The following is a 22,927-nucleotide window of genomic DNA, read 5'->3' on the forward strand; positions in this document are numbered from 1 at the left end:
ACCTAGTAATATTTAAAGTTTATATATAATCAAACTAAATCTTAGTTTATTGCATACCATCAAATTTAAAGTAAAGAAAGATCTACACTATTACATGATAACATAAACTTTATGAATGCAGTTTCACACATTATTTTAAATGATTTACTCCCCCGTTGTAACCGTCCGAAAGGAAATTTGAACATATGTCCAATAAGACTTTATTGTGGTCACCATTAAAGCACATTGAGGACGCTGCACCTCTTTACATAAAAATCCTGATTGTGTTTAAACACGCTGGAGGATCAAAAGCATCAAATACAAAAATTAAACATCATTTGTAGGCATGGGCCGATAAAAAGCTCGACCTGCCAGTTCTGCCTGAAATGTTGGTAACGGTGGTGTGACTATTTTTAGCTGAAAATGTGCAGACAAGACCTTGTGGGCTGGTCTGTCAGTCAAACCTCTCTCATAGGAGAGCAAAAGAGGACAGTGGTTGATTTTTAGACCAGTCAACCACTTTTGATTGATTAGATGTGAAGATCGGTTTCACAGGCATCGGCCGATCACCGATCTCCCAAAATTAAGGAAATAAATCTTCCGGATGAAGCATCCCTAATCATCTGTGCTGCGATTGTGGATTTACTTACCTGTTTTATCACAATAAAAGAAGAATGCAGTTAGCAGCAGCTTCATTCCTCTGTTTGTTTTTGCTTCAAACCCACCTGGACTCAGCAGAATCCAGCAGAGAAACAACTGAAACTGGGAGCGGAGACAACGTAGCACAAGCAAAATATGAATATACTTGCCAGTCATAAATTAAACCAACTGCAACGCAAACATTATCGCACAATGTTTTCAACATTCACTGTGAATGAAATGAAAGTTTTACAAATAAGCATCAGAAAAAGTTTTTCCAAAAAAACAAAAACTGCTACTCAAAGTGCAGTACAAATAATAAAAAAACTGTACTCAAGTAAATTTACTTGACCACTGCTCACCTCTGATATTTGTTGATAGAGAAATGATGCTAATGTACTGGAGCAGCTCAGAGTTCTGACTTGAATCTGACTGAGAATCTGTGAGCAAAAGATTAGGGTGATGGAAAGTAGGTCTTCTTACCTTAAAGACTTCAACTCAACAAATCATTTTTAACTTTATTCTCCTTTTATGTTGTTTATTTTGAAAGATACCAATCTGATTTCTTCTCAGAATAAACTTCTTGACTGAATAAAAACGATTTTAAATCTACATCTGTATGAATGACCTTTGACCCGATCGTACAGAGTTTAAACTTCTAAGGAGGAGGAAATCCTGAGTAAATCGTCATTAGGCAGGTGAATGACAGACGGAGCAACGTGCGGTGACGAGAGTTTCAGTCTGACATTTCCACTATCGTTTTTAATCAACTGCATTCATAAGAAGAAAATAGATTGACACACTTCTCCACTGACACGAAGTGAACTTGATCAGTTTAATAAAGGAAACATTTATTGCAGGAATTTGCACTGGTTGTTAGAATTAGTACATGTCAACATATTTAAGTCCAGGTAAGTATTTTACTTTTTCTTTTTTTTTAACACATTGCTTCAGATATCTTTCATTCAGCATTTTTTCCGTAAGAATCACGTCTGTTTTTTTTTTTTTTTTTCTTTTTTATGTTGCTTTGAATCTAAATTTACTGGCCATTAAAATTAAACTCGACTGAAAAGTGACTGCTTCCAATTCTTTCTGCTGTTCCAAGATGAACATTACACAAAAATATTATTTGTCTTATAGTTTTGCATAAATGACAAAACAATTAAAATGAAATGACTAAAAGTTGAACAAACGTAAAAACCAGTGATGGTTCTAGTAAACCCATCTATCAAATGTATCAACATTTTTACCAACCAGGTCAGGAAGTTAGTTCTCTGACGGAAACATTGTGGCAGCTTTATCAGATGAACCGCTTTTAGTTTGGGGGGAGTGAATGTTAGGCCACCTAACAGAACCTCGTTATCTGAAATCCAAATCCGGTTCTCATTAAAATGCAGCTCGTCAGCACACGTCAATCATTAAGAGTCGTTTATGCTTAGAAGGAACGCATGGGGCTAAAACCTACATACAACGAAACTAAAGTTATCAGAGGGAAAAATGTTATCTGCAGCTGGGGCAAATGGAAGCTTGTAGAAAATATAGAGACGTTAGTAAAGTGCAAAATGACAGATATGAACAAAAGTATAATTACGGGAAAGAACCGTCCTCAGATCTGAGAATATACAGTTAGAGAAACTCAACAGAGCTTCATTTCCGAACATCAAACCCTTATATATTAGCCTCTGGTTAAGCTTTAAACTGCGTCGTTGCTTTTGTTTTGTTAATTAAGTGCAGGTCACTCCTCTGCTTTGGATTTTGGTTCAGCTGAAGCCGAAGCGCCTTTGGCTGCAGCTCCTTTGCTCCCTCCGGGACCCTCCTGCTTGTCCTCACTGTCGATCCTGGCGTGCTCCTTCTTCACAAGCTCTTCCAGCTCCGCCTGGGCGGATGTGGAAAACAAAACAGGGATGAATACAGAAAAGAAACATATTAGAGAAGAAATGAGCACCAAAAAGTAAGAAATATAAATTTTATGGTGTCAAATGAATATTGTGTTTCTATGAAGCGTGAAGTTACGCAGCTTAAAGTTAACAGATCCCAAGTATTGTCTTTCATATTGTAGCCCAAGAGATGCCATCTCCAGCTAGCATGAGGTTTATGATTTAGATATGTGACACATAAGAGCTAGTACTACAAAATCCCCATAAAACCGTCCACAAACAACTAAAATCCACGAATACTTGAGACTTCCCTCTAAAAATGGTTATAACTGCTTATTTTAACAGTTCAAACACTAAATATATTTCAATGTGCATTAACACACACAGTGGTTTTAGCAATACAGCGGATGCTAGCAACTATAATCTTTCTTATTTAGGTGTAATTTCTTGTAATTCTGTCAATCAGTTCCAAGGGAAATGAATGGAGCTGCTGGATTGACTGCTGTGGAAAGGACAACCAATATTATTGCATCAAAGAATTTCAGCTTCCAAAGCCGGATTTATATGCTCTATAAAAAAATCTAGTAACAGGTGGGTTTTCTGCAATAATTTAGATAATTTTGCACAGAAAAATCTACAAGTAATGAGCTTCGAATATACAGAGTCCACTGTAATTGCAATGCAAATCTTACAGCAATGACTCGATAACAGGATGACTTTATTTTATGCTACACTGCAGACGCTTTGTCTGCACTGATGAAGATTTAGCTCATCTCAGCATGCTGAATATTTGACACCAACTGACAGCAGCCTGACCTATTCTGGCTTAATTTTATGACCAATTAGGTGATTTTGGAGGCTGTATATGGAAAAACACCAAACTTTCAGACAAAGATGGTCAGTAATTATAAACTTTGGAGGATGAGAGAATCATACCACACTGAAAATAGAATACTCTTGTCATTATACAGTAAAACACTTTAAATTTTACACATTTACATCCTAATACACATGAACTGTACAAAAGAATATACTTCAAGTGTGTCAATACTTGATGTTTGACAGAACGCCCTTCATTTCTCCATAGTTAGACCCACATGAAATGCATTTTAGATAAACAATGACACAGCGGCTTTATGATTATGTGTTCATTCTTTACTGATGGAGCTCAGCTGTAAACACTGCAAAGCTGCAGGTATATAAGATTTCAATGAGAAAACTGTGTGGCTCACCTTCCAACCCAGCAAGTCAGCAAGAGCCAAGCAGCCATCATCACACGTACTGATCTGAGCTACGTCTCTGAAACCAGGAAAAAATATGACATGTTGGATGCGGAGATGATTTCAAGACAGGCTTTCATATCCCACCGCAACAAAGCAAACCACAAAATACAATCTATGTCTTTAATTAATCCATCGTTGTTAAATTTAGATTTTCCTTGCACTTTTGTTTATCTCTGTGGATTTATTATCAAAGGCACAACAAACCGTTTCAGAAAACAAACTTTTTCACAAGAGCATAAAAACAAACAAGAAAACCCAACCAAAATATACAATGAACAAATATTTAAGTATATCTAAAATCATATATGTCAATGTTGATCCTTGATGTTATTTTCATTAATTACAAAGTGGTTAGCTTAAAATCTCTTGGTACAAATAAACCAAAGAACAAAATTCAAAGCAGATAAATAGCTGTACACTTTGCACACACATGTCTGTCTTTCAGACTCTAAACTTAAAACTGGAAATTTTATTTATTTTTTTACTTGTTAATCTGATGATAGAAGTAACTACATAGCACTGACTTTCTGTACACACAACCGCAGTACAGATTATATTTTCTAAGAAGACTAAGATTGCATCTGGTTGGTGATTTCTTCTTACGGTGCCACTCTGATAAGCATTACATGGTACTGTATCACAGCCTGATTTAGTAACTTAACTGCCCAATTTAGTGGCAGGCTTACATTTATATAGCCATCATAAAAATAATCATCCTGAAACACTATGAACCCAGACAGACCATAAATGAACAAGCAGTGATGAGAATGTGACTACGAACACCCACAGTTCACTGAATATGAACGAGACTGAGGGCGCCACAGTGTGGGACCAACCGACTGAAACTGTCATTTGTTCCAGCCTCAATCAGTCTTTTCCACGGCACATGAGCAACTTGGCAAGTTGCTTTTCACCACTAACACCTATACACACCACTTGATGCACTGTTGATTTGAGTCTGTGTTTCATCAGTCTGTGGGGTTTTAATGTTTTTACTTGCAACTGTGTAGAACTATGTCCAAGACAAATCTCCCTTTAGGGATAATAAAATATATACCTGTATTCTATTCTTGGCGTCATGCGAAGAGAAATAGAAAAAACACTGATGGCAATTCTTTCAGGATGGTATTCTGATATTTATATTCAGTCATTTCTACCTAAATTATGCATGATAGTTCTCTGCCCCCTGGTGGTTAAATAATACCAATCATCTAGAAAACAAGACATGAATAATTAGGATCAGAAACAAAGATGCACTGATCAGAATTGTAAGTTTTATTGTAATGGTTAATAAATACAGTTTGTTTTTAAGAAATACAACACAACTTATGACAGTAATCAAAATTCATGTAAAATGTTTCCAACTTTCTGGTCAATCTGGAGATTGTCAGTTTCTCAAATCACCTCTAATAAAAATAAAAGTATCCTCAACAGGTAGGAATCAACATCAAAACCTTTTTATCAAATAATATGACAGAATCTCAGCATCACCTGTACGCCTTGTCTGAGTCAAAGTCCATCCCTCCTCCAAAGCCGAGCAACCCCAACATTGGATCTGCCTGCAGACAGAAACAAATAAACCTTTCCAGCTGCAGAGGCTTAAACAAGGCAGTGTGAAGAAACTAGGTATGTAAAGGTGATGGAGCGGTAAAGACTCACCTGTCCTGTTTTCTCCATGTTAATGAGCAACCTGGGGCAACTCTTTGAAACTCTAAATGACAAAAATGGAAGATGAAAGAATCAAACAGGAAAACCAAAGCAGGACAGTTTCAGAAATGACCAAGTTACATTACACAATCAGATCATAAATGCTACTGAGACTAGATGTGGAGTACCTGCCGACTAAACTTGCAAACGGTTGAACCTGCAGAGACGTGCCCATGACTATGAGGAGATCGCATCGAGGAAAATCCTGACAGGGAAGCAAAGGTGAGACATTAATTCGTTTATGTTTTTGGAGAGGTTAAATCCTGAACAATTCACCGTTATGTGCTCACCATTTTCATGGAAGTGAAGAAACGGGTTGGCAGGTTCTCTCCAAAGAAAACTATATCTGAGGAAAGTGAGATAAGGACAAATGGTGAGGCAAAATCTGGGATCTTTCTGGAAGCAGAAATAAAGTCAGTGATGTAGCAACAAAATTTGCAGTACTACGATGAATAACACTGAATTTTAAATGAACAAAAGTAATGACAGACTGACCTGGTTTGACCAAACTGCTGCACTTTTCACACTTTGGAATCTCATCAGAGAAGATTTTTTCTAAAACACAGACAAAATTAGAATCTCAAATCTCAGGAGATCACAGGAGCTTAAAAATGTCACAGCACCTTTCATCCAGTCCAGGTTGTACTCCTTTTTGCAGAGGAATTTGACACAGTGTGAGGTGTAGAACGTTCCATGTGCTTCGATCAGATCGTCTCCTTCCAGCCCTGCGACTCGCTCCAGGGTGTCGATGTTCTGAACAGACATGCACACCAACATGGATACGGGAACTTAAAGTAATTTGAATTACTCTGTGTGCAGCAACATGTTCTTTCTTTCCCCCCACCTGTGTGTAGCATCGTCTCAGAACCCCCTTGTCCTTCAGCATCTTTATGAAGTAGTGGCAGATTGTGGGCTAAAACCAAGCATGAGAGTAAAACACAACTCTGAGTATTTGGTAAGGACCGGCTTTTCCCAATCTGCAGGCTGCGTATTGTACCTTAAACTGTCCTGGGTACAGCTCCCTGGCCAAAGCGAAGAATGGTTCTGGATGTTTCTGTGATGAAATTATGAAAAATTCTTACCCTTTCACTTGTCACTGTTTTGAAAGATGAGATTAAATCTTGAACAGACCTTAAAGTAATCGATCTGGAAGATGGCTTCCGGGTAAGGCAGGTTGTACTTTTGCAGGTTTGCATAGAGACCGGTTTCTGGAGAGCGAAAATCCGGGATCCCAGCAGCTGTGCAGAAAGAAATCATGAGAAATTACTCAAACAGGACAAAAACTGTTTAATAATAATCATCACCAAGTGGTTTATTCTATCAAAATGAATGGGAAATACTTACATGTTGATATTCCTGCTCCAACCATGCAAATGATGTTTTTGCCTATGACAGAGACGGGTAAAAACATTCATGATAAAAGGATTCATGATTCAGTCATGAATCCATTAATGAATAATTTAGCACTTTTCTGGATGAATGTACTCAGATTAAATATATATTTTTTTATTATTATTATCATTTTTAGTGAGTTTATAACCCTGCAAATACCCAGAAATAAAGTAAAACATAATAAAACTTACATTTGCCGCTATTTATGTAGCGAGCCACGCCCTCCAGAGACAACTCATCCAGAACCTTCTCTGAAGAGCCCAATCCCAGCGCACTGGAGAAGAGGCCACGCAAGAAGTCCACTGGAAAGGACAGGAGAGAAAAGGAAAAACAAGATCAGTTTATTCATGTATTCACATTAAGTATTACTAAATTTCTATAATATGTTGTGTTACACATTACATTTTTTGTTGTTGTTATTTATAAGTTTGATAGTAATCAAAGCCTTATTCAAGTTAACCTGTTCAAAAATGACTCCATGTGGCCCTGGTCCAAGTTTAGAAAATGGTATCAGGAAATTAAAATATTGTTCACTATGACCCAGTGAATATTCCCTGTTAAGTGTGTTTAATGCCGCTTTTTTCAAGCAGACAACTTTTACTTGAATGTGTTTATTGCAGTTAAAATTACACAATGGTTTTGATTTTGGTTAAATAAAAACTTTCACAGGTATTTAACTGTTGAAATCCTGATGCATAAACTCACAAGTACAAGTGTAAACAGTATCCCAGAGAGCTAACACAATAAAAACCTGCATACTCTTGCTGATCATTCATTAAAATGGCACATTATTGATGTATTTAAGAAAGTATACTGACAGTATTCACAGTTAATGATATTCTAGGACATTATGTTAGGGAATAGATCGATTTACTTTCAATACTTGAAGTATTTTTTAAAAGCAAACACTTACTTTTACTCTAGTAAAAATGTTAATGTAGTATTTTTGATACAGTACTGTACTAAAATACAGCGTTTGAGTATTTTCTCCACCACTGCATATGAGTGTATGCAGTATATTTAAACATACTATCTGCTTCTCCTGTAGCTTCGTCTTCACTGCTGTCGTCCGATTGGTTCTGCAGAGAAAACAACGTGTAATTTGTAGAAACTGTTCACTGGTTTGGTGACTGCTATGAGCCAGAAACAGAGCAACTCTTTGTTATGACGCTATCCATCGTCTGGGTCTCACTGCACGACAGCAGCTTAAAAAAACAACTCAAGCTTGACAGAAAACAGTGACTCCCACCTCGGGTTCAGCTGTAGCCTCCTCCTCTTGTTCTTCTTTTTTAGGGGACTCTGGAAATGAAATCACCATGTTGTAAAACTCGACAGTCTTGTTTTAAAGGGACAAAGATGCCGCGATAAAACAGTAACTGTGTCTCCTTTCTGGATCAGACAGCCGTCCTACCTGATGATTCAGACATTTATCCGCCTTCTAGGACTCCAACACTACACTGTTTTGGTTGACATTCAATAAAAATCGATAAAATCGGAGAAAATATACAGGAACCCGACGCTTTAAATGTACCCAGCTGTTCCCTCTTGTTGTTGTCCGTCAGAAAATTACGTCCGCGTGTACCGCTACCGTGTTCAACGGAGTAATTAGTTCCCGCTGATGTTCACTTCCATTATTACAAAAAAATAATACTCTAAAACTCTTAATATCAACTAACCCCATCGTTAATAAGCAAAAGTTGCAATTAAACGTATCGCCAATTTATTTAGTTGTAGAACATAAGATGAGTCAAACATAGCAGTATTTTAACAATGTCTAATTTTCACATCTGCCAATTAAGATATTGCATAAACGACTATTACTGTTTATTTCATTTCTTGGTGTCTTCATTAGTTTGTTGTGTATCTGCTGCAGAACAGGCTCACACTGGATTATGGGCTTTAGTTATTCACATAAGCTTCCACAGTACAGATTACAAATACATACACTTACACTTAACTACATAGCATTTAAAATACATTAAAAATGAATGAAAGAATGAATACATATATTACTTGAATCATACCCTTCTCGCCCCCACGTGAAGGATGAGACTTTATTGATAAACTAATCCCTGGTTTCACCGTAAGGAATGTAGGGACTGAAAAAAACTGTGCAAGCCAAAATACAACAACAAAAATACATACTTTGACAACTCTACGTTTCCAACTTAACGTTTATAACTTAAAATAATGCTGCAACCAAAAAATAACTTCAGTTTTAGCATATAAGCAAGTGCACAGTTTTACACAATATTTAAGACATGTACTTATTTACATAATTCACACATACCTTGCGCCTCTATCAAGGGGGCCGCTTCTAACAAGATACATTTTATCGTCTACGTTACAACTTATGGTCAGTCCAGTTAGACCGGACGTCGTCCCTTCAAAATAAAATTATTAAATATTAAAACAGGAAATTAATCATAGCTACAACCAAATAAAGGCAATAAACACCAAAAGGGAATGTAAGCAAATAAAGAAATTAATTTAAGGTTAATTACTTTACTGCAAGTTGTTGGTACCACTAGCAAATAAAAGTATAAATATCACAAGTGATAGAAGCAAGTTTATTTCAGCTATTGACCACTGGATGGTTGAGGAATCTTATTTATCTCACCACCATGGATGGAGTGAACAGGATGGTAAAGAAAGTAAAAATCTCCAAAGTAAAAAACTGAGCTGCATTTTGGGTTTCAAATAGATTTGTCAAACTCGTTTAATATTTTTGCAAGTTAAATATAAAAGAATACACACAATGAGGTTTACAATAATCCTTACTTTGAAGAATAAAATCTTTATTCTGTACATCCATTTTTACATTCAGTGACAAAGACCCAGCAAATTGAAGTTGGAATTGAAGTTGGACATGAACAGAGATTTTCTAAATATGAACATTTACATGATCAATGTGTAGCCTTACTCACAAACTGAGAAATACACAGGGCATCCAGACATATATTTCAACTTTTGTGTGACATGTTTCTTCTCCCACATCTGTTGTATGTTTTTGCTTTTCTTATTTGTCCTGCACTTATGTCACGATTCTTCAATCCAATAACCTTATCATGAGCTCTTTGAAAAACGAAGAGAACACCAAAAGCCTCCAAGTCTTTCTGCAGTGATTCTGGCTGTAATCGACCCACTACCCTTCTGCTTCCAGGCGCTCCTCTGGCTTCTCCCCTCCAACCTGAGGCTGACTGAGGTCGTAGCCGTGTGCTGTGATCCGACACTGAGGTAGCATCTCCTCCAGCAGGATGATCACCAACCCTGGACTTGAAATCCTCGGGAGGGAGGACACATTCAAATGCTTTAGCCTTCAGTACACAGACACACAAAAAAGAGAGCATCATTACACAACTGGTTACTTTGCTTTAGAATAATGGTATTGAAAGTGTGACATAAAGGCCATTTGTGCATCCTGGACTGATTTTGTTTGGCTCGCAACTCTGTTGTGAGAATGATCTGAATTTGACCTGCAACCACAGGCTGATAAAGATGGAGAGTTTTTTTTTTAATTGAGGCAACATTTTTACCACCAAATTAGAATCTTACAATGGAAACTTTTAGGTACAACACACATTTTAAGTATTACACTTTTTCTATTTCCTTAATTTCATAGTGAATAAGAATACATGTAGGGCTCTGGATTTATCATATCGTTAATTAGTATGTTGACAAATTTCTTATGATAAGAAGTTTGATTAATCATTGTCGAGAAAAATTCAAATAAATTATGTTTATAAAAACGAAACCAACCGTATTGTCGGGGTTTTCATTTTTACTATTTTCTCTACTGTTTATTCAGGGGGAGTATTATATTTATGATACTTTTATTTTCATATTTCAAATTGATATTTCTTAATAAATACCAATACATGTAGAAACATGTATTGGTAAACTGTGTAGTTTAGTGATAAACTTCTTTATATGACTGGCATCCTAAAGAAGTGAATTACAAATGGGTATGTTTTGTCAAGAGCAGGATCTATGTTTGCAGCACTATGTCTGCTGTGTCATGTCAGAGAAAGAGGGACCCAAATCCTGTTGTTAGTGCTGAGAATAAGTAACTTTAAAATATTTTTTCCAATAGAGCCCAAAAGAAATTGCAAACCGGATGCCTTTCTTTAATAAGGAAAATATACAAAACTTTGGATCTGAAGAAATCTACAAGAACTTCATAAGCTTAGTTTGTTGTTGAGTAGGTTAAGATTATTTCAGTGAAAGAAAAAGAGTAGATGTGTCTTGGAAATTTTGGAATATAAAAAAAAAAAAAGGTTTGGACCACCGCGCTGCAGACTGTAGGATACACTGAGTATAGAGCTCACCTGAGATTCCTGAGAGCAGCCAGGCCGCCCACGGTTATCCTCGGACAGTGAGAGATGTCCAGCTCCTCCAGAGAGTCCTGGAACTTGTGGAGTCCTGCCAGGAACCAGTCGTCCACCTCAGGACAGCCTTGGACCTTTAGAGTCCGCAGAGGTTGCCTCTCTGCAGGTGTTGAGAAATCAGATCAAGAACAGGATCAACACATTCAGTGACTCTGAAAACTTAAAGAGCAGAGAGGAATCATCTGCATCACAGCATATTACCCAGGTTGGACAGTCCTACGTAGTTGATGATGGTGTGGCTCATGTCTACTTCTTCCACAGGTGTGTCCTTGTAGTTCAGGAAATCCCAGTTGAATTTGCCCCTTGAGTCGGCGCGGAACCATTCAGACTGGCCCACAAACCTGCAGAAGTAACAGAAGTTATGATGAATGGAGAGAGGAGGCTGATGATTCGAAAAGCGGTTCATATGTGAGGTGTCCATATGAGCAGCGGCTTGTTGCAGAAGTTATAGTTCTTTATTTATAGCTTTAAAGAATAATTTCAAAGGAACTAATTTCTCAAATAATTTGAATCTTTTTTTCTACAAAGATGTCTTCAATTTTTGGAGTAAAAACCTGAATTTTCAACAAAAATGTCTTTGGATTTCATCACTTAAGTCAAGAATTAGAAGAATTTAGTAAACTTAGTCTCAAGTTTCAAAAATGTCCTCTGGCCCTGGGGCCTGCAGTAGGTCCTTTTCACACCATGCTGACAAGATCATAATAAACATTTAATCAGAAGGAGCATAATCCTGTTAGACTGAGTCTGTCTTAATAAATGTGGAAAACATTCAGTTACGCAACAAAGCATTTACAGAACAACTAAAAATAATGCAGAGGGATGTGAGGAGGAGCCACTTACCTAAATCCTCCTCCTAGATTTAGAATATAATAGGCAGATGCTATGTCTGGGCCATAAAGCTTGTGGGTGTAACCATAGTAACTGTAAAAGACAGAGGAGAAAATGGGATTAGGCATGACTTGGTTACCAAAGTCCAGGTTTGGCAAGGTCAAATCTTAAAAATTCCTAAAGTATTTGCTGTTCAGGAGATGCCGGACAAAGTGTTAGAGTTGGCTTCGGCTGTCTTAATGAAGACAACCGAAACCAACTCAGATTTGGTTGTTAGGGAATATTTTCAGATGTGAAAAACATCTCAGTAATGGTGTGGAAACTAAAGGTGCAAAGCCCATCACAATTACTGTTTAAAAGTGCAGTTGGTAACTTAGGAGCAACAGGTCTGTCAGGAACCCAACTTCTCAGCAAGATATAGCAGCTTATTTCAAGTCAATAATTCATTAATGAATGATGAAATGATCAAATGCCAAATTTTTACTTACAAAAAAGACATTTCCCATATTACAAGTGAAATAATCTGCCAGTGGAATCAGTACATTTCCATCACTATTAAGGAATTTTTGATTTAAATTAAACTAACTGACTTATACTATATCTTCCTGAAAAGATACTTGTAAGTTGTTTTTTTTTTGTCTTATTTCAAGCGAATTAGAAATTAGACCAAAAATACTTGGTAAGATTTTGTGTTTTTTGCAGTGTAATTGCAAGGTGTCCAGTTCCTGCTAAACAAGCCCAAATGATCATAACCCCAAATTAAGGCCACCGTCTCCAAATTTGGTGCTGTGCATTTTGATCAAACATTTTTACTTTAGACTCATATGTTTGCATTTTAATAGGGACTACAACAATGATGAAATAATGATTTTCTGATGAAAATGATTCATGAAAAAATCCTGTACACACATTCTAATATGTAGGCCCATAGAAATAATAGTACCAAGCTAATTTTTCACTTTTGTCTTCAAAATTGAACTCAGTGTAATTTAAAAACTAATTGTTCCACTGTTATGTTGCTCAAAATGTACCAAATGTAGCTCTTTGACACATAAAACTTTGCTTGTCTCACAAGTTCTTCTTTCTGAGCTGGTCCTTCCCAATCCGGGACTTCCAGTTCAGGAGCGCCTCTACATCATAGAAACGCCGGGCGAGGAAGTCAAGAGACCTGGACACGAGAGAAGGAGGAGATGCTGAGCTGGAGCCCCAGTGTCGCCTAGCAACGAGGAGGACGGCAGCCCGCTGGCAGCACCTGTGTAAAGACTGGAAAGAGACAGACGATCTGATGAAAAGGGGGCATGGACAGACACTGTGCTGGTAAAAATGGAAACATAAAGAAATAAAGGAGAAAATATAATTATAGAGCAACAACGCTGTGCTGTGTTCAGCAATATAAAAGAATTAAGGAACATACAGTCCCGTTGTCTGAGATCATATTACCACATTAGCTAACCCATTACCTAATCCTAACTTAAAGCAGTTTATAACGAAACAATTGACTCAGAGTAAAGACGGCCGATCTACAAAACACATACTCAAGAGTGAACCTGACTTTTTGTTCTTTATATGTCACATTTCTCGCTGGGTTTAGCAGAAATTTAAAGGATAACTCACTATCAAGGGTGCCGACATGACAGCAACTTCCAACAGTAAGCCGTGTAGGACAAACATTCCGCTTCCGCCTCTGGGATTCTTCAGAGCCGTTTTTCTTCCTGTCACCACTAGGTGTCGCAAAATGAATGCCTCTGAAAGGCGAACTGTCCTATAATACGGAATAATTTGAAAGTTACCAAAAGTTCAGAAAACAACCTTATTAGTTCAGTATTAAGCATAATACTTAAATATTTCATGTTTACCTGATAGCCTCTGTCTCTCAAAATGTGATCATTTTAATTTTTTTGTAGCTGTTTCAAAGTTACATAAAACCAGAAAGAAAGCTTGGTTGAACCTGCAGATTTATCACAATGTAGACAGGAAAACTGTGAATATTTACCACAAACAAATTAAAATAATAAAAAAAGACTCTTTCACATAATGTTTGCCATCCGACATGTTGACATTTTTCAAATGCAAATAGCTTAAATGAGTTTCATATGACAATCTTTGATTTAATGTAAAATTTGAGTGAAATAACATTAAAAAACAAAGACAGTTCTATGCAACTCCAAAAATAAAAACTCTCCAACTTTTGTACAATTTCTGTTGATTTTTTTTTATATTTAAAGTATTTTAGTTCTAAATACAAGTTGTATACTTTTGAAATGTGCTTCTTGTTGTTAAGCCCGCTGATGTCAACAGTTACTTTCTAGAATTGTTCTTTCGTGCTACAAGGTGATTTAAAATATTCTCTGAAATTTCCCCACTCAAACGCAACACATTTTACTTGAGTTAAGATGCATTTTACAAACCGAGAGGGACCCAGAGATGTTTCATCATCGAAATAAGGTTTGTGTTGCTGACCATGTAACTTTCTCTCCTAGAATTTTGATATTGTTCAGAGATTAGATTCACTCCACATTCCTCTGTTTGGATGTACGGTAGTCATTAAGGACAGTTTTTATCAGTTTGCATATTGTATTTTTCCTTTTCCTTGTCTTTCACAGAAAAAGCACATAATTTGTGAAAAAGCTGATGGAGATCAGGACTCACACAACAACAACAACAACAACAACAATAACAACAACAACTGGATAAATTATTGGCTGCAGCGCTTGTACAATGTAGTAAGTCCATGTTTTTATTCATACAACTAATGTAGAAGTTTGGAAAAATCTGGACTGTCTGGAATTTATTTTGGTGATTTGATTTAGTTATTTGTTTTTTTGTTTGTTTGTTTGTTTTACATCAAAGCTTAAATATATTGGATTTCCAACAAGTGGAACCACTCAAACAAGATATTCGTCTCAGGAGAAAAAACAACAGAAGAAGACGAGGAAGAAGAAGAATTTCTGGGGACTATTTGATTGCTTCATGGTAAGTTTGACCAAATCTAGCACTTTATGCTTGATTTTGGAGTTGATTCTACTGAAGCTCTGCAGGTTGATCTTTTTTATCCTAATGAGCTTGTTGTTTGTCTGACAGGGAATAATACAAGTGCATCCTGATACTGATAATGATTCTCAGGATCAAAAGAGAAGGTAACCAACTTCTTTACAGAGTGGTTGTAACGTGTCCAACATTTTGACTCATGACAATCACTAATCTCTGTGTGATTCTAATTCCTTGATAATGTTTCACAAATAAGAACAAGAAAAATATGCTGTGCATTCAACCTTAAATTAAATACATTGGAACCCACTGGCTTCAGTTGTCACCTAATTAGTACATAGATCCCTCAAAGGATTAACACTGAGGTGTATGCAGTTCAGTCACTTCGCCCGTAATGCATGTGTGTAGGGAACCAAGTCATAAAAATCAATCATAGTTACAATATATAGAAATGAAAAGGCGTGAAACATACCAATACATACCAGTACTGTAGTCACTTTTGAATTACCAATTACCGTAAGTTTTTCTGTTATATATAATATATAAGAGGTTTTCTAAATGATTACTTTTCATGTTACAGCCCACTTCTAAAGAAAACTAAGACGCAACAGTATAGGAGCTATAAAGAAGAGGACATTTCCTCAAAGCACAACATTCCCACAAAGTACCTCCACCACGACACATTAAGTATGAACAGATTAATTGTTATAATCATACTGAACAACTCTGTTTGTTTGTGTTTGTGCAGATTCACTACAATCCAGGTCCAGTCCACTTGTATGGAACATCAGAATGCAACGTTACTTGGGTAAAAAAAACAAAAAAACATCTGCAACCTGTAATTACGCACATTACCACCAGGAACAACAAAGCTGAAAATGTTCTGTCATTAAACGCCATGATGCTAATGTGACTGTGCATTTTTGCATCAGATTCCCAAACGTCAATATGATCTGCTACATGAACGCCAGCCTGCAGACTTTGCTTACGCTCAAGGAGTTCGTGGAGGACATCAAATCCCAGGAGGACGTGTTGGCACTGTGTCCCGAGGCTCAGCTCATGAGGTACAGCAAGAACACATTCACAAACACACATAGAGAGATCTGTGAGTTGAAGACAACGTCAAACAGCAGCCTTTATTTTCCAGATGTTTCCTAGACATTGTGAAATGTCACGGCTCGCCTGATTCAAGATTGAAACTGGAGGTGGTTATAAGGTTTAAGAAGGTCCTCTCTTTCCAGGCCCCGGAGTTTGGATACGAAGGCATGAAAGTTAGTCAGCTGCTTCACGTGGATCTGTGTTTCACCTGGCTGCAGTGTTTGACATTGATTAAACTCTGCGTGTTCTGGTGCGTTTAGGACGCCCATGAGTTCCTGACAGCTGTGTTGGATCAGATGAAGAACCTGCTGCCACCTCTGACTAAGATGGCGGCCACTATAGGGAAAAGATACAGGTGCCCAGTTCAGACACATCTAGAGTTCAAAATGCGGAACACAAGGATGTGCAAAGGGTAAAAAGCACTCTTCTGCCCAGAACTAAACATGCATTTCTTCCTGCTTGTCCTGAGAAATGTTCATTATTTCAATAAGAAACAATTGTAATATTTTATGCTTCTTACCTGGATGAACCTTTGATCTGCAGTTGTGGTGTTAAATCCATAAGAGAGGAAAGTTTCATCATGCTCTCTCTGGACCTGATTGCTGGAGGTTCAGTGCAGAACATGCTCAACGTGCACCAGAAGGTATAAGAAACTCATCTATTTAATCTACCCATCATTCAGAGAATGTTTTTATGATGCTTAGTGGTTTTTGTGCTGTAAATAACTCAGTTTGTTTTATCCACAGGAAAGACAACTAGAGTTTAAGTGTGAGTGCGGAGGAAACACATCAGTTCTGCAGTCTAGATTTCTGACCCTTCCCAAGTGAGTGGCAACACCTTTTTCCAAATGTCTTCTGCAAAATGTGAAGTCATTAGATGTGTCTCTGTACAATAAAGTCTAAAGCATCAGTTTCTCATCTACAGATATTTGATTTTGCAACTAAAGAGGTTCACTTTCACAGAGAACCTGGTGATGGTCAAACTGGAGGACCCCATCATTTTGTGCAGGGAGATGACAGTAGCTGGCCACCAGGTACACAGATTTGTACAAAACCAAAAATTGAAAGGTACTGTGTGGATAATGTGTGATTGTGACATGACAGTTGTGTGTGATGCTCACAGTTTTTGCCTCTGAATCTTTACAGTACAGCCTGGTCAGTGTCATCAGTCACGTAGGATCTTCGGCAAAGACAGGTCAGATAACATCTTACGAGACGTCTGTCTAATTTTGTTTAAATTTGACTAGAGTTTAAATTAAACCTTCGAATTTTAAGCTAAAAAAAAGTCTAGACACTTGGCTATTCTTTAAATCCCAAAGTTCTCATCTATTCTTTGTCTTCTAGGACACTATGTGAGCGATGGGCTGCACCCAGAGCAGTCCTTGGAGGACGGAAACAATCGATGGCTCCACTTTAATGACATTTATGTGATGGAAACAAATGGAACAGTCGTTTCTGAGATGTGTACAGAGGAGTCTTATATCCTTGTCTACCAGAGGAGGGTAAGACAATCCACACCGTGAAGCTGGTTAGTTTATTTCACTTCACTACATGTCAATATTTTGTTGTCTGGTTTTAGGAGTGGCCCTCTCTGCTATGACGACCCAGCCCTCAGGAGGAGGGGCACACCCCAGAGAGCCTGGTTCCTCCCAAGGTTTCTTCCTACAGGGGAGTTCTTCCTTGCCACTGTTTGCCAAGTCACAAATGTACTTTGTCACCAGATTGGACTGCAAGTGACAGAACACAGTCAAAGTGGCTTGCTCTCTGGGAGTTATAAAATTAAAAACTGTACAAACCCAGTTCCATACCTAAAAGGAAGAATGATTTTTTTTAACTTGGTCCACAAGCAGACCAGAGAAGGGTTTGTAGAAGAACTGCCACATCTAGAACGAGAGCAAGAGAGCAGGACTACTGGTCTCACATGTAGTGAGAACGAGTCAGTCAAAAATATAGTGAAGGACACCAGATATAAAGTTAACGTTTCCGAGATGCATTAGGTCAGGGGTGTCTAAACTTTTGGCCACATAAACCAAAACTGTAGACTCACAAATGTAGCCATGGGCCAAAAACAACAACCTAAAATCAAGCAAATAAAGATGCCTGAGAACCTGGAAGGGATTTTTACAACAGTGCATTAGGGCCATAGAAAAAAGGAGTAAGTTTCTGCCGAAAACTCAGAAATTTTGTGATTAATATCACAAATTTTCTAGAAAACTTGAAAATTTTTGACAATTGAAATTCAGAAATTTCAGAGTTTTTTGTAGATCTAAAAATTAGATTTTTTTGGTTTTAGAAAATTTCTGAGATTACTCTCAATTTTTTTTTTTTTTTTTTTTTTTTTTTAGCAGAAATGCAATACGTTTTTTTTCTATGGTCCTAATATGCCATAGCAGAATTTGCAAGTTTGCTGTATTAAAAGAGAGATGATTCTTTCTTGTATTAAATTTAAAATAGTTCTTTCTTTTAATACGGCATTTTCAGTAATAAGAACAAGATTTGGGCCTCTTTGTTTCAAAGTACTTGCTATATTTAACCAAGCTTAAGAATGAATAAAAGCTGATTTGGGTGCAGCAAAATTGGATTTTCAGTAAAAAACCTCTGAATGGACATGGTTTTATCTTTAGTTAAAACTTGGCTATAAAAACACATATTTTGAGTTGTACTTTACACTTTATGTTGGTAATACATTTTACATTGATTGCTAATTAAAAATCTTACATCCTTGACTTGCATCCATGTTGGTAAAGAACAACACAGATACGACACCATCACAACCTGCAGGCTGATTTTTGAGTAGTAAAGTGAAACATGTGCTTCAGTAGATTCATAGTGATGTAAGTAGCTTCTAACAGTTATGAAAAGGTGATTTCTGTTGGAGTTCATGAAGTGTAGACTTTATCACAGATGTCATCCAACCTCTTCATGTTTTGCAAAAGGGTCAGAAAAATGTGTTAAATCAAAGAGAAATGGTTCAAAGTGTCTTCTGCTCTGCTGAGGCAGTGATGATGATAAATGCCAGGGTCTTTAAGGAGGTCAAACCAATCGAGAAAAAGTCTCTTTGAGAAAGCAGTTTGTGTGTATGATTGAATTAATGGGTGTGTCATAGATTCTGCTTTATTCTTATCTTGGAAAAACAAAAATCTGTGTCCAGTTCTCTGCCAAACTCCTCAAAACATCACCGTCATCTGATCAAAAGCCTCTGTGTTTTGAACTTGTGTTACTGAATAATTGATAAGGTTTTTGATGCTGTTTGATGTCCTGGTTTTATGTTTGTTCACATTCATGAATTTTTGATTGCATCTGAATGGATTTTAGAAAAACAAATTTTGCGTTAACCTGAAGTTGGAGGTCAACAAAACAAAGTAGCTCAAGCTTTTATTCTGTGCCATGAAAAGTACATGTGGTCTGTAAAATGTAGAGAAAAGCGTTAAAATATCTTTTAAATGTTGGCATTATATTAATGATACTGTTATGCAAAATCAACACACCTATCAGCAATCTCAATTCCTTGAATGAGGAAAAACTGAAGGATTTGTGAATATATTATTTTATCTGTAGCTACCTTTAAGTGTCACTGATGACCAAATAGTATTGAAAAGTCATATTCCATACATTTTGTTGAAAATCACAGGAAAATCTCTCAATAGGTTTGTTCTCTTTTTCTGTAGACTGCGACTCCAACATTAACTTTCCACACAAACTTCCATTTGTAACATTCAGATGACACCACAAGATGGCGCTCTCTATTACAAGCCGATAGTAAGAGCGTTTGGTCAGTGGCTTTTCTCTGTGACAACTGTATTTCTGTTAAATGGGACAGAGCAAAAGTGCTTCCACAGTCTTTTTTTGCAGATGAAGTCAGAGGTTTTCCTAATGGCTGCTGCCCCGCGGCTCCTCTCTCTTTCCTAGAACTGCAGTGAGTGATGGCCCTGAGGGAGAACTGTTACCATTAGCTGTATCTTTAGACGTGACCTCTTCTGTTTTTACAGAGATGAAACAAAGGTTCACAGACACACAAACACACTCATGCACACATGCATATGATTGTATATATATGCACATATAATGTATATGCATATGGAAAAAATTAAGAAATCACTGCACTGAACCCCATTAAAAACCTCATGGTTTTTCCACCAAATGTTGATTTCTGAACTCTTCCTGAGTTAAAACATTAGTATTGTTGTTTCTAAATGAATATGAACTTGTTTTCTTTGCATTATTTGAGGTCTGAAGCACTGCATATTTTTCATTATTTTGACCATTTCTCATTTTCTGCTAATAAATACTAAAGATGTGAACATATACAAGGGCCTCTCATAAACGCTTGAGTTTTAAAACAATTTGTAAATTTGTTTATTGAAAACAAGACTACCGTTAAACTTAATTTGATTTTCAGCATTGATAAAATAAACGCCTTTAAAATCAAAATTTGAGTTTTGAAGGAATTGGTAAGTTTTCTTTGTAAAAGTTCAAAGAACTGTCATTGTTTGATGGCAATAGTTTGGTTTGTTCACAAATACATGTCACTGATATTAAAATTTGCTTTAATTTTTCTTGTCCATAACAGATATTTTATCCAGCTGGAGTTTTCCAGGACAGTTTTAATATTTTGCCCCAACTCAGCTAAGAAAGCTACCAACAATAGCAATGCATCACCTAAAGCATGAATAGCTTATTTGTTCTTAAATACATACCAAGCTCAAAACTTTTAACTGCAGTCTCAATAATTATTGTGCTCCCAATATGAAATTATTGAAGCACTTTGCAAATTATTATGCATTTACAGTTCTTGATGGGTGGACAGAAGTATTTCTCCTGCTTTGTAAACTATTTGGTTTTACTTTGAACGTCATAAGCATTTAGTGCCAAAGGTTTCAGCTGCTCTCACACAACAGCTGGGGATACCCGAGTACAGTTCAGATCTCAGTGTAATGAGATCATAAGGAGAATAGCCTGAATTATATAGTAAATGTGGAACATCAGGGATGCTGAGACCAGTCTCTTCTAAAATCCTTAACCGTTACTCAGAGCCAGTACCTGGGGCTGGAATCAGAACATCCAAAGTTTTTCAGAAAATGTAATTATTTCTTTATAAAACTTTCATAAAGTATAAAATGACTCAAGCTACAAATGAAAATGCCTACTAATTTTCCAGCTTCTCCTGAATCAAATACATTTTTCACGAGAGAGAGTGAATTAGAAACCTGATTTTTGTGGGTGATTTGCTGAAATTAAGGGCAAATACAATTTCTAGTCCATTAATGTCATGTGCACTGTCTTGTCTTATTCAGAAGGCTTTACATAATGGTAATATGCATGCCTGCACAAAAGCACATGATCATCATCTTGTTATCTTTCTGTTCCACACATTTGCACCAATTTTCATTGACAGAATTAATCAGCGTGGCGATGAAACGCGGACCCAACCAAACGCTTGCCCTACCCAGCACACTTATCTTGTCGGGAGATGGGACTTAGAATAGCACATCAGACAAAAATAGCATAAGCTGAGCAGAGCATGTCATTAGATAAAGGCTTCCCTGACTAGAGGAGGCTGATATGTGTAAAAATCAGTGCTAGTCACTCAAATCTTTATGAGATGTTGGGCGTTGTGTTGTGCAGAAGCAGAATCTATTTCATGCATGTGCAGTCACAGATAAGTGCTTCAGTTTGGAGATCTGTTGGATAGGGGCTGCATGTCTCCACACAAGAGCTACAAGTAGGGAGGGAGACGATTAAAAAACTAGCTCAAGGTTAGGTTAGGCTTTTCCTTTCAGAATTTAAACCAGAAACAAGAGCAAGTTTTCAAATCCTTCCGTAATGCGTTTATAAAACATCTGGTTATTCTTCATTATCTTCATCATCATTATAACTTTAGCTAGAGCCTTGGCGACCTGTCCAGGGTTTAGCTACCCTTCTACCCAAAGAGAGTATCACTAGAACAGTTTAGGCAAAATATTTAAGAATCAAACAAATGTACACAAAATGTCACTATCACAACAACCTTAAAAAGCAACCTTATATGCAATGAATAGTTGATTTGGGGTTTAGTTACTCTAAAAACCGATGCAATATTTGATGTTCCTGTTCAAGAGGAGCATGTTTAAAGCTTAAAAACAGACATTAAAGGTATTTTGGACAATGATTTCAGATTGCTTAAATCACTGCTTTTAATCCATTGAGCTCTGTTTGTGATTGTGTCTCTAACTTTTCCCACTAATTTTTCTAAAAACTCAACTTTTCCTGAAACCTAATATCTTGAGAACTGAATGCATCATCACTCCCCCTTTAGGCACCACAGAAGAAAACATTTAGATGTTTATCGAAACGTCGCTCTGTCACAGAGCAGAGCAAAGCCTGAACACGCTGAATCCTCATTAGGCTGGAGGCAGTTTTTCTAAGTGTCAGCTACATAGCAGAAAATAAATAATACAAATGGAAATAAAGGGGTTTTCTACAAGAGCTAATGATGCATCACATGTTCTTTGTAAACTGCTGCTGACCTCCAAACGTCTGCTTGAGTTGCATCGTCTATGAATGATGTCTATCGTCCACAACAATGACATTTTGCATGTTCTGTATCCACTCTGAGTTGTCTGTTGTGTTTGCTAACAGTTTCTCTATGAGTAAGTTTAATTAATGGAAGCAAACAAAAGCTTGTGTTTGAGAAAGAAAGGCCTGGGAGGGATATTTTGATTATTTATAAGCATTTATATTATGCAAAACTTTGCATTTGCCATTTTTAA

At 36.9% G+C, this 22,927-nt stretch overlaps 3 protein-coding genes across 3 annotated transcripts; 1 reads left to right on the forward strand and 2 right to left on the reverse strand.

Annotated features, from left to right (window-relative positions):
• Positions 1-1,439: 1,439 nt before the first annotated feature.
• sirt2 (sirtuin 2 (silent mating type information regulation 2, homolog) 2 (S. cerevisiae)) lies at positions 1,440-8,457 on the reverse strand. Its single transcript, XM_014980824.2, has 16 exons — positions 8,289-8,457; positions 8,127-8,176; positions 7,908-7,956; positions 7,069-7,179; positions 6,830-6,871; positions 6,617-6,723; positions 6,483-6,539; positions 6,330-6,398; positions 6,109-6,238; positions 5,981-6,040; positions 5,776-5,831; positions 5,614-5,690; positions 5,438-5,489; positions 5,270-5,337; positions 3,728-3,794; positions 1,440-2,494 (listed from the first exon to the last, which is right to left on the reverse strand). The coding sequence occupies exons 1-16, from the start codon at positions 8,302-8,304 to the stop codon at positions 2,354-2,356; spliced, it is 1,152 nt and encodes a 383-aa protein (XP_014836310.1). The 5' UTR covers positions 8,305-8,457; the 3' UTR covers positions 1,440-2,353.
• A 1,107-nt stretch (positions 8,458-9,564) lies between these two features.
• On the reverse strand, positions 9,565-13,787 carry dmac2 (distal membrane arm assembly component 2). The gene is made up of 6 exons (XM_014980827.2): positions 13,708-13,787; positions 13,166-13,356; positions 12,106-12,186; positions 11,467-11,606; positions 11,206-11,365; positions 9,565-10,194 (listed from the first exon to the last, which is right to left on the reverse strand). Exons 1-6 carry the CDS (start codon positions 13,762-13,764, stop codon positions 10,023-10,025), a joined length of 801 nt encoding a protein of 266 aa, XP_014836313.1. The 5' UTR covers positions 13,765-13,787; the 3' UTR covers positions 9,565-10,022.
• Positions 13,788-14,517: 730 nt separating this feature from the next.
• LOC106914152 (ubiquitin carboxyl-terminal hydrolase 37-like) lies at positions 14,518-18,991 on the forward strand. The gene is made up of 14 exons (XM_088012171.1): positions 14,518-14,538; positions 14,697-14,816; positions 14,944-15,066; positions 15,175-15,230; positions 15,662-15,745; positions 15,830-15,889; positions 16,014-16,145; positions 16,229-16,352; positions 16,440-16,591; positions 16,723-16,822; positions 16,926-17,002; positions 17,104-17,212; positions 17,325-17,373; positions 17,523-18,991. Exons 1-14 carry the CDS (start codon positions 14,518-14,520, stop codon positions 17,699-17,701), a joined length of 1,386 nt encoding a protein of 461 aa, XP_087868297.1. The 3' UTR covers positions 17,702-18,991.
• The last annotated feature ends 3,936 nt before the right edge of the window (positions 18,992-22,927 follow it).

Source organism: Poecilia mexicana, unplaced genomic scaffold (genome assembly GCF_051168715.1).
Source record: "Poecilia mexicana isolate PSO_F unplaced genomic scaffold, ASM5116871v1 scaffold_13, whole genome shotgun sequence".
Lineage (NCBI taxonomy): Eukaryota > Metazoa > Chordata > Actinopteri > Cyprinodontiformes > Poeciliidae > Poecilia > Poecilia mexicana.

Bases quoted from the DNA above. Each gene is read 5' to 3' on its own strand.
- LOC106914152 (XM_088012171.1), top strand. From the start codon at position 14,518: ATGTTTCATCATCGAAATAAG. The intron at 16,146-16,228 runs GTACAGCAAGAA...TTTATTTTCCAG, and splicing joins CCCGAGGCTCAGCTCATGAG to ATGTTTCCTAGACATTGTGA. The intron at 17,003-17,103 runs GTGAGTGGCAAC...TCTCATCTACAG, and splicing joins AGATTTCTGACCCTTCCCAA to ATATTTGATTTTGCAACTAA.
- dmac2 (XM_014980827.2), bottom strand. From the start codon at position 13,764: ATGTTTGTCCTACACGGCTTACTGTTGGAAGTTGCTGTCATGTCGGCA. The intron at 11,607-12,105 runs GTAAGTGGCTCC...TTACTTCTGCAG, and splicing joins AATCTAGGAGGAGGATTTAG to GTTTGTGGGCCAGTCTGAAT. The intron at 10,195-11,205 runs GTGAGCTCTATA...TGTGTACTGAAG, and splicing joins GCTGCTCTCAGGAATCTCAG to GCTAAAGCATTTGAATGTGT.
- sirt2 (XM_014980824.2), bottom strand. The intron at 7,180-7,907 runs GTATGTTTAAAT...TGTCCTTTCCAG, and splicing joins AGCTACAGGAGAAGCAGATA to TGGACTTCTTGCGTGGCCTC. The intron at 6,239-6,329 runs GTGGGGGGAAAG...ATGTCTGTTCAG, and splicing joins TGAGACGATGCTACACACAG to AACATCGACACCCTGGAGCG.